The sequence below is a fragment of the Boleophthalmus pectinirostris genome, unplaced genomic scaffold (genome assembly GCF_026225935.1).
Source record: "Boleophthalmus pectinirostris isolate CB_2022bp ecotype Guang Dong unplaced genomic scaffold, ASM2622593v1 HiC_scaffold_2825, whole genome shotgun sequence".
NCBI lineage: Eukaryota > Metazoa > Chordata > Actinopteri > Gobiiformes > Gobiidae > Boleophthalmus > Boleophthalmus pectinirostris.
In genome coordinates this window covers 792532-808635 of record NW_026571290.1, presented here as the reverse complement: position 1 = coordinate 808635, position 16104 = coordinate 792532, and the positions used below count along the sequence as shown (strand labels likewise).

The 16104-nt window shown below is 47.1% G+C and overlaps 1 protein-coding gene across 1 annotated transcript in view; it reads left to right on the top strand.

Moving 5' to 3' along the window:
- The window catches only part of LOC110153167 (alpha-mannosidase 2-like), a gene marked incomplete at its 5' end in the record, with an annotated part of 33186 nt that extends 18803 nt beyond the window's left edge, over positions 1-14383 (top strand). Inside the window, 10 exon segments of the mRNA XM_055159873.1 lie at positions 714-882; positions 1689-1904; positions 2036-2161; positions 2546-2660; positions 2737-2870; positions 4416-4626; positions 4705-4817; positions 4916-5113; positions 8752-8862; positions 13636-14383. Of these exon segments, the coding sequence (XP_055015848.1) occupies positions 714-882; positions 1689-1904; positions 2036-2161; positions 2546-2660; positions 2737-2870; positions 4416-4626; positions 4705-4817; positions 4916-5113; positions 8752-8862; positions 13636-13800 (1558 nt within the window).
- Between the last annotated feature and the right edge of the window lie 1721 nt (positions 14384-16104).

Below are 16104 nucleotides of genomic sequence, written 5' to 3'. Positions count from 1 at the left end.
ATGTGTTTCAGGACTCTACGTGTGTTTCAGATCCTCTTCATGTGTTTCAGGACTCTTCGTATGTTTCAGGACTCTTCGTATGTTTCAGATCCTCTTCGTATGTTTCAGGACTCTTCATATGTTTCAGGACTCTTCGTGTGTTTCAGATCCTCTTCGTATGTTTCAGATCCTCTTCGTGTGTTTCAGGACTCTTCGTGTGTTTCAGATCCTCTTCGTGTGTTTCAGATCCTCTTCGTATGTTTCAGGACTCTTCGTGTGTTTCAGGACTCTTCGTGTGTTTCAGATCCTCTTCGTATGTTTCAGATCCTCTTCGTGTGTTTCAGGACTCTTCGTGTGTTTCAGATCCTCTTCGTGTGTTTCAGGACTCTTCGTGTGTTTCAGATCCTCTTCGTGTGTTTCAGATCCTCTTCGTATGTTTCAGGACTCTTCGTGTGTTTCAGGACTCTTCGTGTGTTTCAGATCCTCTTTGTGTGTTTCAGGACTCTTCGTATGTTTCAGGACTCTTTGTGTGTTTCAGGACTCTTCGTGTGTTTCAGATCCTCTTCGTGTGTTTCAGATCCTCTTCGTGTGTTTCAGATCCTCTTCGTGTGTTTCAGATCCTCTTCGTATGTTTCAGGACTCTTCGTGTGTTTCAGATCCTCTTTGTATGTTTCAGATCCTCTTCGTGTGTTTCAGGACTCTTCGTGTGTTTCAGGACTCTTCGTGTGTTTCAGGGCGGTCGTCGTGTACAATCCACTTGCGCAGCGTCGCACGACTGTGGTGACCGTCACCGTGGATGCGCCTGATGTTAGTGTCGTAGAAGCTGAGACAAACCGACCAATCACAGTACAGATCTCTGCAGTGTGGGAGGAGCCAACACAAGCCTCCAGCAGCACCTTCCAGGTAAAAAAAAACAACAAAAAAAACTGGTTAGACCTGGTTTTGTTCTGATCTGACCGGTATAGACTTGTTTTAGACTTGGTTTAGTCCTGGTTTAGACTTGTTTTAGACCTGGTTTAGTCCTGGTTTAGACCTGGTTTAGTCCTGGTTTAGACTTGTTTTAGACTTGGTTTAGTCCTGGTTTAGACTTGTTTTAGACTTGGTTTAGTCCTGGTTGAGACTTGTTTTAGACCTGGTTTAGTCCTGATTTAGACTTGTTTTAGGCCTGCTAGTCCTGGTTGAGACTTGTTTTAGACCTGGTTTAGTCCTGGTTTAGACCAGGGGGTTTTCCATCAAAGTGGCTTAACAAATCCAGTCCAGTCCTGAGCTGAATCCAGCTCCATCTTCAGTTTAAGCCTCAAGTCATTTCATGACGGAAATAATCCTGAGTCTGACCAAATCTTAATTCAAGCCTAAAGTTTAAGATGCACTTTGTTCTCACTCGCGGTGACTCTGGGAAGGCCAGAGCAACAGAGCAACGACATCACGGAAAACGGGCCAAAAATGTGATGTTTATATTTTTTAGTTCTGGTCATCGTCCCTTAGTCCACATCTACAGTCTGTGGTGTGGTTGTCGTTGTCACCGTGATTTGTTTGTTGACGTGGTTGTTGTGGTGATTTGTTTGTCGACGTGGTTGTCGTGGTGATTTGTTTGTCGACGTGGTTGTCGTGGTGATTTGTTTGTTGACGTGGTTGCCGTGGTGATTTGTTTGTCGACGTGGTTGTCGTGGTGATTTGTTTGTTGACATGGTTGTCGTGGTGATTTTCAGCTCTCCTTCGTGGTGGACCTGCCCCCCCTCTCTCTGTCTGTGTACCATGTGACCACAGCCCCCGCTGGCTCCGCCCCCAGATCTCGGTACCGGGTCTTGGGGTCCGGGTTCCGGGCGGCAGGGTTTTCGATGAGTTCGGTCCAAACCGAGTCTGACCTGAGCATCAGAAACTCTCACCTGGAAGTGTTTGGCTCCGCCCCCTCGGGACTCATGCAGGTAAACGGCTCTGCCTCCTTTCACCTGGGATTATAAATCCAATCAGGAGCCTAACCCTCCCCCTCTCCTCCCTCCCTCTCTTCCTCTTTTCCTCTCTTCCTCCCTAATTCTGTCTTGTCTCACCTGTGCAGAAGCTCCGCCTCCCTTCGGGACAGGTGCATCAGGTGCAGGTGCAGTTTTTGTGGTACGGCACGAGGAGCGAGAGGCGAGACAAGAGCGGCGCGTACCTGTTCCTGCCAGGAGAGGAGGGCGCACAGGTGAGCTCCCGTCAAGAGAGGAGAGCGCACAGGTCACGCCTCTTTGGACACGCCCCATTCTCTTTGCAGCTGTGCGATTGGTCAGATTTGTGTCATTAATATTCGTGTTTGCAGCCATACGATTGGTCAGATTTGTCTCATTAATATTCGTGTTTGCAGCCGTATGATTGGTCAGATTTGTCTCATTAATATTCGTGTTTGCAGCCGTATGATTGGTCAGATTTGTCTCATTAATATTCGTGTTTGCAGCCGTACGATTGGTCAGATTTGTCTCCTTAATATTCGTGTTTGCAGCCGTATGATTGGTCAGATTTGTCTCATTAATATTCGTGTTTGCAGCCGTACGATTGGTCAGATTTGTCTCATTAATATTCGTGTTTGCAGCTGTACGATTGGTCGGAGCCTCCAGTGGTGCGTGTTTCCGTTGGTCCGGTCTTCTCTGACATCACTTCCTGTTTCCGACACATCACTCACATGGTGCGGCTCTTTCACATTAAAGGTGAGGCTTTTACTTTGAAAACCCCCATAGAAGTCACATACCCTCTGGTCAAACCCTGCGGTGTGTCTTGCTTTAGGGCACGAGGGCAGGTCAGTGCAGATCCAGAACACTGTGGACATCAGGTCAGAATTTAACCGGGAACTCGTCATGCGATTGGTCACCAACATCTCCAACGGCAACCGCTTCTTCTCCGACCTCAATGGCTTCCAGGTCAATGGCTGACGGCTCCTCCACCTCCTCCTCCTACTGCTCCTCCTCCTCCAGCTCCTCCTCCTCCTCCTGCTCCTCCTTCAGCTCCACCTCCTCCTCCTACTGCTCCTCCTCCTCGCTCCTCTCCTCCTCCTCCTCCTCCTAGCTCCTCTCCTCCAGCTCCTCCTCCTCCTCTCTCCTCCTCCAGCTCCTCCTCCAGCTCTCCTCCTCCAGCTCCTCCTCCTCCTCCAGCTCCTCCTCCTCCAGCTCCTCCTCCTCCTCCTGCTCCTCCTCCTACTGCTCCTCCTCCTCCAGCTCCTCCTCCTCCTCCTCCTCCTCCTCCAGCTCCTCCTCCTCCAGCTCCTCCTCCTCTCCTCTCTCTCTACTGCTCCTCCTCCTCCAGCTCCTCCTCCTCCAGCTCCTCCTCCTCCTCCAGCTCCTCCTCCTGCTCCTCCTCCTGCTCCTCCTCCTGCTTTTCCTCCAGTTCCTCCAGCTCCTCCTCCAGCTCCTCCTCCTGCTCCTCCTCCAGCTCCTCCTCCTGCTCCTCCTCCTGCTCCTCCTCCAGCTCCTCCTCCTGCTCCTCCTCAAGCTCCTTCAGCTCCTCCTCCAGCTCCTCCTGCTCCTCCTCCAGCTCCTCCTCCAGCTCCTCCAGCTCCTCCTCCTGTTCCTCCTCCTGCTCTTCCTCCAGCTCCTCCTCCTCCTCCTCCAGCTCCTCCTCCAGCTCCTCCTCCAGCTCCTCCAGCTCCTCCTCCTGCTCCTCCTCCAGCTCCTCCAGCTCCTCCTCCTGCTCCTCCTCCTGCTCCTCCTCCTGCTCCTCCTCCAGCTCCTCCTCCAGCTCCTCCTCTGCTCCTCCTCCAGCTCCTCCAGCTCCTCCTCCAGCTCCTCCTCCTCCTGCTCCTCCTCCTGCTCCCTCCAGCTCCTCCTCCAGCTCCTCCTCCTCCTCCTCTGCTCCTCCAGCTCCTCCTCCAGCTCCTCTCTCCAGCTCCTCCAGCTCCTCCTCCTGCTCCTCCTCCTGCTCCTCCTCTCCAGCTCCTCCTCCTGCTCCTCCTCCAGCTCCTCCTCCAGCTCCTCCTCCAGCTCCTCCTCCAGCTCCTCCTCCAGCTCCTCCTCCAGCTCCTCCTCCAGCTCCTCCAGCTCCTCCAGCTCCTCCAGCTCCTCCTCCAGCTCCTCCTCTGCTCCTCCTCCTGCTCCTCCTCAGCTCCTCCTCCAGCTCTCCTCCTGCTCCTCCTCCTCCAGCTCCTCCAGCCCTCCTCCTCCAGCTCCTCCTCCTGCTCCTCCTCTGCTCCTCCTCCAGCTCCTCTCCTCTCAGCTCCTCCTCCTGCTCCTCCTCCTGCTCCTCCTCCAGCTCCTCCTCCAGCTCCTCCTCCAGCTCCTCCTCCTCCAGCTCCTCCTCCTCTCCTCCTCCCTGCTCCTCCTCCAGCTCCTCCTCCAGCTCCTCCTCCTCCTCCTCCAGCTCCTCCTCCAGCTCCTCCAGCTCCTCCTCAGCTCCTCCTCCAGCTCCTCCAGCTCCTCCAGCTCCTCCAGCTCCTGTCCTGTAAACCTCCTCTTTGGTCTTTTGTGTTTCAGACGCTGCAGAGACGAACTCTCAGTAAAATTCCTCTTCAGGCAAATTTCTACCCCATGACCTCGGCCGCCTTCCTCCAGGATCAGGACCAGACCAGAGACCAGACCAGAGACCAGACCAGAGACCAGACCAGAGACCAGACCAGAGACCAGACCAGGACCAGACTCACCCTCCTGTCGGCGCAGAGCCAAGCTGTGGCTGCACTAAAGCCAGGTATGGACCAGGTCTAAATCAGGTCTAAACCAGGTCTAAACCAGGTCTAAACCAGGTCTAAAGCAGGTCTTTGTGCAGGGGTCTTGGAGGTGGTGTTGGACCGCAGGCTGCAGCAGGATGATAATCGAGGACTGGGACAAGGAGTGACAGACAACAAGCTCACAGAGAGTCTGTTCCACATGCTAATAGAGGTACCACCTAACCCCACCCCCAGCCCCCTAACCCCGCCTTCTTCTTCTCATCTCCTCTCTCCTCATCTCCTGTCTTCTTACCTCCTCGTCTCCTACAGGAAGGGGACGGGCCCTGGGGCTCTCACCTGTCACTGCTCTCTCACCTGAGCTCGCTGTCAATCACACATCCCGCCGTCACCATGGCGACGCCTGAAGGCTCTGCCTATGGACACAAGCTCCGCCCCTTCACGGCCATTGGCTCCTCCCTCCCGTGTGACCTGCACCTGCTCAACCTAAGAACCCTGGAGAGTCAACAGGTGAGAACCTTCAGGAGCCTCTAGACTCTGGACACTTACACATTCACTGGAGGCTCCTGTCCTCTGTGGTTCTGTGTGGTTCTGTCTCTGTGAGGTTCTGTGTGGTTCTGTGTGGTTCTGTTTCTGTGTGGTTCTGTGAGGTTCTGTCTCTGTGTGGTTCTGTGTGGTTCTGGTCCGTCTCCTCAGAACATGTGGAGTCTTATCACTAGAGCAGTACCAGAGCTGGCCACTGGGGGCAGTAGTGACCACAGCTGGACAGTGGAAGATAAACCCTTTTTCAAAGAGACGAGAAGTGTTCCCTGGGGTCTCCTCTCGGTGGGACATGAGCACCTCCCGTAGACTGACGGTAAATCGAGAGCTTTGCCTTTCGGCTCCGCTCCCTCTTCACCACAAAGGTCCGATACAGCGACCGCATCACTGCCAACACTGCACCTGTCCACCTGTCAGTCTCACACTCCACATATTTGGACATATAAACATATAATTGGAGCACCAATGATGCCATATTTTAAAGTTGAACCTCACAGTGATACAGTGAGGTGACACATTGAAGTGATACAGTGATACAGTGAGGTGATACAGTGAAGTGATACAGTGAGGTGATACAGTGAGGTGATACAGTGAGGTGATACAGTGATACAGTGATACAGTGAGGTGATACAGTGATACAGTGATACAGTGAGGTGATACAGTGAGGTGATACAGTGATACAGTGAGGTGATACAGTGAGGTGATACAGTGAGGTGATACAGTGACAGTGAGGTGATACAGTGATGATGATACAGTGAGTGATACAGTGAGGTGAGTGATGATACAGTGAGGTGATACAGTGACAGTGATACAGTGAAGTGAAGTGATACAGTGAGGTGATACAGTGAGTGATACAGTGAGGTGATACAGTGAAGTACAGTGAGTGTGATACAGTGAGGTGATACAGTGAGGTGATACAGTGAGGTGACAGTGAGGTGATACAGTGAAGTGATACAGTGAGGTGATACAGTGAAGTGATACAGTGACAGTGATGATACAGTGAAGTGATACAGTGAGTGAGTGATGATACAGTGAGGTGATACAGTGAAGTGATACAGTGAAGTGATGATACAGTGAGTGATACAGTGATGATACAGTGATATACAGTGAAGTGATACAGTGAGTGATGATACAGTGAGGTGATACAGTGATACAGTGAAGTGATGATGATACAGTGAGGTGATACAGTGAAGTGATACAGTGAGGTGATACAGTGAAGTGATACAGTGAGTGATACAGTGATGATACAGTGAAGTGATGACAGTGAAGTGATGATACAGTGAGGTGATACAGTGAAGTGATACAGTGATAGTGAGTGATACAGTGAATACAGTGATGATATGACAGTGAGTGATACAGTGATGATAGTGATACAGTGAGGTGATACAGTGAAGTGATACAGTGATACAGTGATACAGTGAGGTGACAGTGAGTGTGATACAGTGAAGTGATACAGTGACAGTGAGTGATACAGTGATACAGTGAAGTGATACAGTGAAGTGATACAGTGAGGTGATACAGTGAGGTGATACAGTGATACAGTGAAGTGATACAGTGAAGTGATACAGTGATACAGTGAAGTGATACAGTGATGATACAGTGAGGTGATACAGTGAAGTGATACAGTGAGTGATACAGTGATACAGTGAGGTGATACAGTGAAGTGATACAGTGAGTGATACAGTGAAGTGATACAGTGAAGTGATACAGTGAGGTGATACAGTGAAGTGATACAGTGAGGTTATACAGTGAGGTGATACAGTGAAGTGATACAGTGAAGTGATACAGTGAAGTGATACAGTGATACAGTGAAGTGACAGTGATACAGTGAAGTGATACAGTGATACAGTGAGTGATACAGTGATGATACAGTGAAGTGATACAGTGATACAGTGATGATACAGTGATGATACAGTGAAGTGATACAGTGAAGTGATACAGTGATGATACAGTGATGATACAGTGATACAGTGAGGTGATATAGAAGTGATACAGTGAATACAGTGATACAGTGAGGTGATACAGTGGATGATACAGTGATACAGTGATGATACAGTGATACAGTGATGATATAGTGATAGTGAGTGATACAGTGAGGTGATACAGTGAAGTGATACAGTGACAGTACAGTGAAGTGATACAGTGATATACAGTGATATAGTGAGGTGATACAGTGAGGTGATACAGTGATACAGTGATGATACAGTGAAGTGATACAGTGATGATACAGTGAGGTGATACAGTGATATACAGTGATACAGTGAAGTGATACAGTGATACAGTGAGGTGATACAGTGAAGTGATACAGTGAGTGATACAGTGAGGTGATACAGTGATACAGTGAGGTGATACAGTGATGTGATACAGTGATACAGTGAGGTGATACAGTGAAGTGATACAGTGATACAGTGAGGTGATACAGTGAGGTGATACAGTGAGGTGATACAGTGATGAGTGAGTGTGATACAGTGAAGTGATACAGTGAAGTGATACAGTGATACAGTGAGGTGATACAGTGAAGTGATACAGTGATACAGTGAGGTGATACAGTGATGATACAGTGAGGTGATACAGTGATGTACAGTGAGGTGATACAGTGAAAGTGATACAGTGAAGTGAGGTGATACAGTGATACAGTGATACAGTGATACAGTGAGGTGATACAGTGAGTGATACAGTGAAGTGATACAGTGAGGTGATACAGTGAGGTGATACAGTGAAGTGATACAGTGAAGTGATACAGTGATACAGTGAGGTGATACAGTGAAGTGATACAGTGATACAGTGAAGTGATACAGTGATACAGTGAGGTGATACAGTGAGGTGATATAGTGGGGTGATACAGTGATACAGTGAGGTGATACAGTGAAGTGATACAGTGATACAGTGAAGTGATACAGTGATACAGTGAGGTGATACAGTGAGGTGATATAGTGGGGTGATACAGTGATACAGTGAGGTGATACAGTGAAGTGATACAGTGATACAGTGAGGTGATACAGTGAGGTGATACAGTGAGGTGATAGAGTGGGGTCATACAGTGAGGTGATACAGTGAAGTGATACAGTGATACAGTGAGGTGATACAGTGAAGTGATACAGTGATACAGTGATACAGTGAGGTGATACAGTGAGGTGATATAGTGGGGTGATACAGTGAGGTGATACAGTGAGGTAATACAGTGAAGTGATACAGTGATACAGTGAGGTGATATAGTGAAGTGATACAGTGAAGTGATACAGTGAGGTGATACAGTGAAGTGATACAGTGATACAGTGAGGTGATACAGTGAGGTGATATAGTGGGGTGATACAGTGGGTTGATACCGTTTTTCTAACACCAAAGTTAATGCACTTTTTTCTTTATGACGTGGTTTTAGATCAGTATTGTGATTTAAAATTAATAGAATGATCCACAGGTCAAAGGTCAAATCTATAGAGACACTATAGGAAGGATTTAAATAAAAGTCTGTTGTTTCAGATTGAATCAATTTGAGACGCAGGTTTTATAATTACTACTCCTCTGTTCACTCTCTAAGGCTCTCATGTTGACTCTCTAAGGCTCTCATGTTCACTGACCCTGACTGATGTTCTGATCATGTGACACAGGAAGCAGGAAGTCCGTCACAGGAAGTGGCTCTGCTGCTGCACAGGAAGGGTTTTGACTGTAGCTCCGCCCCTGACCCAGAGCCAGAGTGCACGTGGAGCGTGCACGAGGAGGTATGTGCACACGTCAAACACTTCAACGGGTTCGTCTAAAAACATGATTGAGTGTTAGTATTGGGGCTGGGCATCATAATGTTGCAGTTACGATACATACTTCGATACACAGACCACGATACGATACGATACACACCTCGATACACAAGCCACGATACGATACGACACATACCTCGATACACAAGCCACGATACGATACGACACATACCTCGATACACAGACCACGATACGATACGACACATACCTCGATACACAGGCCACGATACGATATGATACATACCTCGATACACAGACCACGATACGACACATACCTCGATACACAGACCACGATACGACACATACCTCGATACACAGGTCACGATACGATATGATACATACCTCGATACACAGATACGATACACAGACACATACGACACATACCTCGATACACAGGTCACGATACGATATGATACATACCTCGATACACAGACCACGATACGACACATACCTCGATACACAGGTCACGATACGATATGATACATACCTCGATACACAGGCCACGATACGATATGACACATACCTCGATACACAGGCCACGATACGATATGATACATACCTCGATACACAGGTCACGATACGACACATACCTCGATACACAGGTCATGATAAGATACATACCTTGATACACACGATATGATATGAGACATTCCTCGATACACAGGCCACGATACGATATGATACATACCTCGATACACAGGTCACGATACGATACACACCTCGATACACAGGCTACGATACGATATGATACACACCTCGATACACAGGCCACGATACGATATGATACATACCTCGATACACAGGTCACGATACGATACACACCTCGATACACAGGCCACGATACGATATCATACATACCTCGATACACAGACCACGATACGACACATACCTCGATACACAAGCCACGATACGACACATACCTCGATACACAGGCCACGATACGATACACATACCTCGATACACAGACCACGATACGACGACACACACCTCGATACACAGGCCACGATACGACACACACCTCGATACACAGGCACGATACGACACATACATACCTCGATACACAGGCCACGATACGGCCACGATACGACACATACCTCGATACACAGACCACGATACGACACATACTTCGATACACAAGCCACGATACGATACATACCTCGATACACAAGCCACGATACGACACATACCTCGATACACAGCCACGATACAACACATACCTCGATACACAGGCCACGATACGATACGACACATACCTCGATACACAGGCCACGATACAACACATACCTCGATACACAGGCCACGATACGATATGATACATACCTCGATACACAGATATACCACGATACGATATGATACATACCTCGATACACAGGATCACGATACAACACATACCTCGATACACAGGCACGATACATACACATACCTCGATACACAGGCCACGATACATACGACACATACTCGATACATACGATACAACATACATACCTCGATACACAGACCACGATACGATATGATACATACCTCGATACACAGACACAGATACGATACGATACATACCTCGATACACACAGCGATCACGATACGACACATACCTCGATACACAGACACGATACGACAATACCTCATACACAGATACACTCGATACACAGATACCACGATACACAGACACGATACCTCGATACCAGATACACACCCACGATACGATATGATACATACCTCGATACACAGGCCACGATACGATACACACCTCGATACACAGGCCACGATACGACACATACGACTACGATACACACATACGATACACATACCTCGATACACAGACAGATACGACACATACGATACGACACGATACACACGATACACACCACGATACGACACATACGATACGATACACAGACCACGATACGACACATACCTCGATACACACCACGATACGACACATACTCGATACACAAGCCACGATACGATACACACCTCGATACACAGGCCACGATACGACAGGCCACGATACGATACCTCGATACACAGGCCACGATACGATACGATACATGATACATACCTCGATACACAGACCACGATACGACATACATACCTCGATACACACGATACGATACATACCTCGATACACAGATACACACATATACGATACCACGACGATACGACATACCACGATACACACAGGCCACGATACGACACATACCTCGATTACACAGGCCACGATACCACACGATACGACACATACCTCGATACACAGGCCACGATACGATACATACCTCGATACACAGACCACGATACCACGATACGATACATACCTCGATACACAGGCCACGATACGATACATACACCTCGATACACAGACCACGATACGACACATACCTCGATACACAGACCACGATACGACATACATACCTCGATACACATACACAGACCACGATACGATACATACATACCTCGATACACACAGACCATACGATACGATACATACATATACGATACGATACAGGCCACGATACGACACATACCTCGATACACGATACAGGCCACGATACGATATATACCTCGATACACAGGCCACGATACGATACATACACCTCGATACACAGGCCACGATACGACACATACCTCGATACACAGGCCACGATACGATACGATACATACCTCGATACACAGGCCACGATACGATACCTCGATACACACATACGATACACATACACAGGCCACGATACGATACACATACCTCGATACACAGGCCACGATACGATACACATACCTCGATACACAGGCCACGATACGATACGACACATACCTCGATACACAGGCCACGATACGATACACATACCTCGATACACAGGCCCACGATACGATATGACATACCTCGATACACAGACCACGATACGATACATACCTCGATACACAGGCCACGATACGACACATACCTCGATACACAGGCCACGATACGATACACATACCTCGATACCACAGACCACGATACGACACAATACCTCGATACCATACGACGATACGATACATACACAGACCACGATACGATATGATACATACCTCGATACACAGACCACGATAACGATACACATGATACATACCTCGATACACAGATACGATACATACGACGATACGACACATACCTCGATACACAGGCCACGATACGATACACACATACGATACATACACCACAGCATACGATACGACACATACCTCGATACACAGGCCACGATACGATACGATACATACCTCGATACACAGGCCACGATACGATACACATACCTCGATACACACAGGCCACGATACGATATGATACATACCTCGATACACAGGCCACGATACGCCACGATACGATATATACATACCTCGATACACAGACCACGATACGACACATACCTCGATACACAGCCACGATACGATACGATACATATACCTCGATACACAGGCCACGATACGATACGATACATACCTCGATACACAGGCCACGATACGATACAACATACCTCGATACACAGGCCACGATACGATACGACACATACCGATACGATACACAGATACACATACGATACACACGATACGATACATACCGATACACAGGCACGATACACGATACATACCTCGATACACAGATACGATACGACACATACGATACGACACACAGATACGACACATACCTCATACACAGGCCACGATACGACACATACCTCGATACACAGATACGATACATAGATACACATACGACGATACACACACTGACGATACGACACCACATACGACACATACGATACAGATACACGATACATCGACACATACTCGATACACAGCCACGATACGATACGATACATACCTCGATACAACAGGCCACGATACGAACATACCTCGATACAGACCACGATACCACATACCTCGATACACAGGCCACATATACCTCGATACACACCATACGATACGATACACAGGCCACGATACGATACGATACCTCGATACACAGGCACATACGATATACGACACATACCTCGATACACACAGCACATATTACACATACATACGATACCACACGATACGATACAACCCTCGATACACAGGCCACGATACGACACATACCTCGATACACAGGCCACGATACGATATGATACATACCTCGATACACAGGTCACGATACGATACACACCTCGATTACACAGGCCACGATACGATACACATACCTCGATACACAGGCACGATACGATACGATACACAGCCACGATACGATACACACCTCGATACACAGGCCACGATACGACACATACCTCGATACACAGGCCACGATACGACACATACCTCGATACACAGGCCACGATATGACACATACCTCGGTACAGTGCACTGTGAATTCGATAAGATTCAGTACAATATATTTCGATGCAGTTCAATAAAAAAATAGAGGCTAAATCACGGCTGTGACACTAAAAGTATCTGATAAACTACTTCTTGTGCAAAGTTCGTATGAAAGAAACGTTTTAATACTCCAAACAGTGAAAATGTCATGTATCGCATAAACGAGTTTCCTTCTTCTGAACAAACAACAAAACTTTAACTGTAACAAATTTATTTAGTAAAATATACCAAAAAATACTCTTGGCGGTATATCGATACAGCAGCTCACGATGTCAATACTGTTTTGTACGACATCGATATTTCAGTATTTTTGCACACCCCTTGTTAGCATGCTAACCTTTACGTTTTTGTTCTTGTCAGATAAACTTGTCCCAGGTTTTGGCACCACTTCATCTGCGCTCTCTGCGTCAGTCCGGACTCACTCTGCTGCGATTGGACGACCAGCCAGAATCTGCCCAGCAACAGGAACATGTGCACAAAATCCCACCCATGGAAATCCGCGCTTTCCGAGTGCAGCTGCAATGAGCGGCCAATCAGAAGCCAGTATCAGGGAGCGGACCAATCAGAGGCGAATGTTAGGCATCAGGTTTTAAACACTTTAAGACAATTGAATGTCTCCTGAAAGAATGATTTTATGAAGAAATGTTTATCTAAAACTTGAGAACATTGTGGAAAACTGATTTAATCTAGAAGCAGTTAAATATTAGTCATTTTTTAGTAGGAGAGTGATAGAGGAGTGACAGAGGGTGTGAGAGGGATTATAAAGAGTGATGGGGTGATAGAGGGATGATGGAGGATGATAGAGTGTAATGGGGGGTGATGGGGGGTGGAAGGTGAGAGGGGAGAGAACATCAGTGTAAGATTTGTTCACCCTCTCACCAGGAAATAACCGTTTCATACCTCACTCTGCCCTGTCAATTTTGACTGTGACCAGGGCATCTGGAGTAAAACCTGAGCTGAGCCCAAAGTGAGTCGAAGCCACTGTTACACTACACCGTCTGAGGAGGGTGTTCAAATGTGAAGAAATATGTCCTTCTGCTGTTTATTTCTGTACAAATCTGTTTTTTATTTTGCTCTTTTGAAGCAGAATAAATTATTTTAATCTGTGGCTCTTTCTACATCTGTTCTTCCACAAACTGCTGCACTGTGGGGTTTGTAGTCTTTCTTGTGAGACAAAAGCCTGAGATCTACACTATCGCACATTGGCAAAATCATTGCGGAGGATGAGTTTCTAAACATTTTGTTTGTGAAAATTAAGAAAATGGCACAAGATGAACTTGTCATGTTTGCCACACAGCGCTGTATTCAGAGGGGAGCAAGAAGATGTAAGTAATGTAAAAATGCTGCCTTGCATTCTCAATGAATTTCAAGACATAGCAACAACTTGGAGCACTGTCGCTAGTCACAGAGAACTCTGCTCTGTTGGGCTCTATTAAGGAATAAATGAACCTTCAGTTTGTTTCATAAAGAAGGAGGAAAATAACAAAAGGACGACAGCAGCAACAAGTTTTAAGAAGGAAGTAAAAAGTGTTGCACCTGTCGATCCTGTCGGAGAAAAGTGTATAAAGTTTGTGCTGAGGTTTTACAGACTTAAAACAGATAGAATAATTGTAAAATATAAAGTTGATACTTGGTGGATTTCACCTGTCGTGGGTTATTTTAGAACATAAACCCCACGATAAACGAGGGACACTGTCCTCTCACCTCAACCTGTGCACATGGACTCACACTTGTCCCGACCGGGACGGAAAACGGAGAATTTCTTGTCCAAGTCTTTGTTAAATGTGCATTTGTGCTTTGGTGTGTTTCAGACTGACCGACTGTTTGTGTCTCGCTCCTTCTGAGTCACAGACGCTGTAGCGGCCAAATGCACCTCCGGCCACTGTGTGGCACTATGTCTTTGTTTTTGTGGTTTGCGACCTATTTAAAACCATTAATTAGCAATGCCAGGTGTTGCAAATTGATGAGGAACAGTCTTTTGACCGTGTTCATGGCTCTTGCTAAAATAAAGGAATATTTGAGCTTTTACTGGACTTTTGGGCTAATTTATATGGAAACACGCGTCAGAACTACCTTTTAAATTTTGCATCCTAGTGGCTTGTGTGGCATAGGGCCACACTGCCCCTACAGACGCTACGAGAGACGCTCAGTTTAATGCCCCAATGAACGATACTGAAAACCCGGACAATTGCATCACTTTATAAAAAAAAAACCCGGACACCCCGGACATGTCTGGGGAAAAACGGACGTTTGGTCACCCTATATAATATACTGTATATGTGCCCCACACATGGAATCTGAAGGTTGGGGCCTGTGCAGTAAAATCTCTACAGCTGAAGGCGAGGCTACAGCTACAAGCACAAACATTCACAATTTTTTTTTCCATTTATTAGTAAATAGTGAACAAACTGTGTGAATCATTACTATTTACTTGAGCATTCAGTATTGTGCTTATAGCATACACAAGGTGAGGGGCATTTTGGGGGGAAAGAAGTTCCCCATCACCCCAATGTGTGAGAATCTGGGGCTCTTGGCTCTGGGGCTCTTGGCTCTGGGGCCTTCTAGTAGAAGCTGTTTGATCTTAAGTGTTTGAGCTGTGGAGACAGGAGCTCAGTGAAACAGAAGCACAGCCATTAAGAGCTTTAAAACAAACATTTTATTCATGTGCATAAAATAAAGATCCACCACTGCAACAGTGAGATGCACCGGCCCCACCGGCCCCACCGGCCCCACTAGCAGCTCTCTAGTGTGAACCTCACAGGATGTAAAGAGCGGCACACCCAAACTTCTGCTTTTTGAATGTGTGAAGACAAGGTCACGAGTTTTACT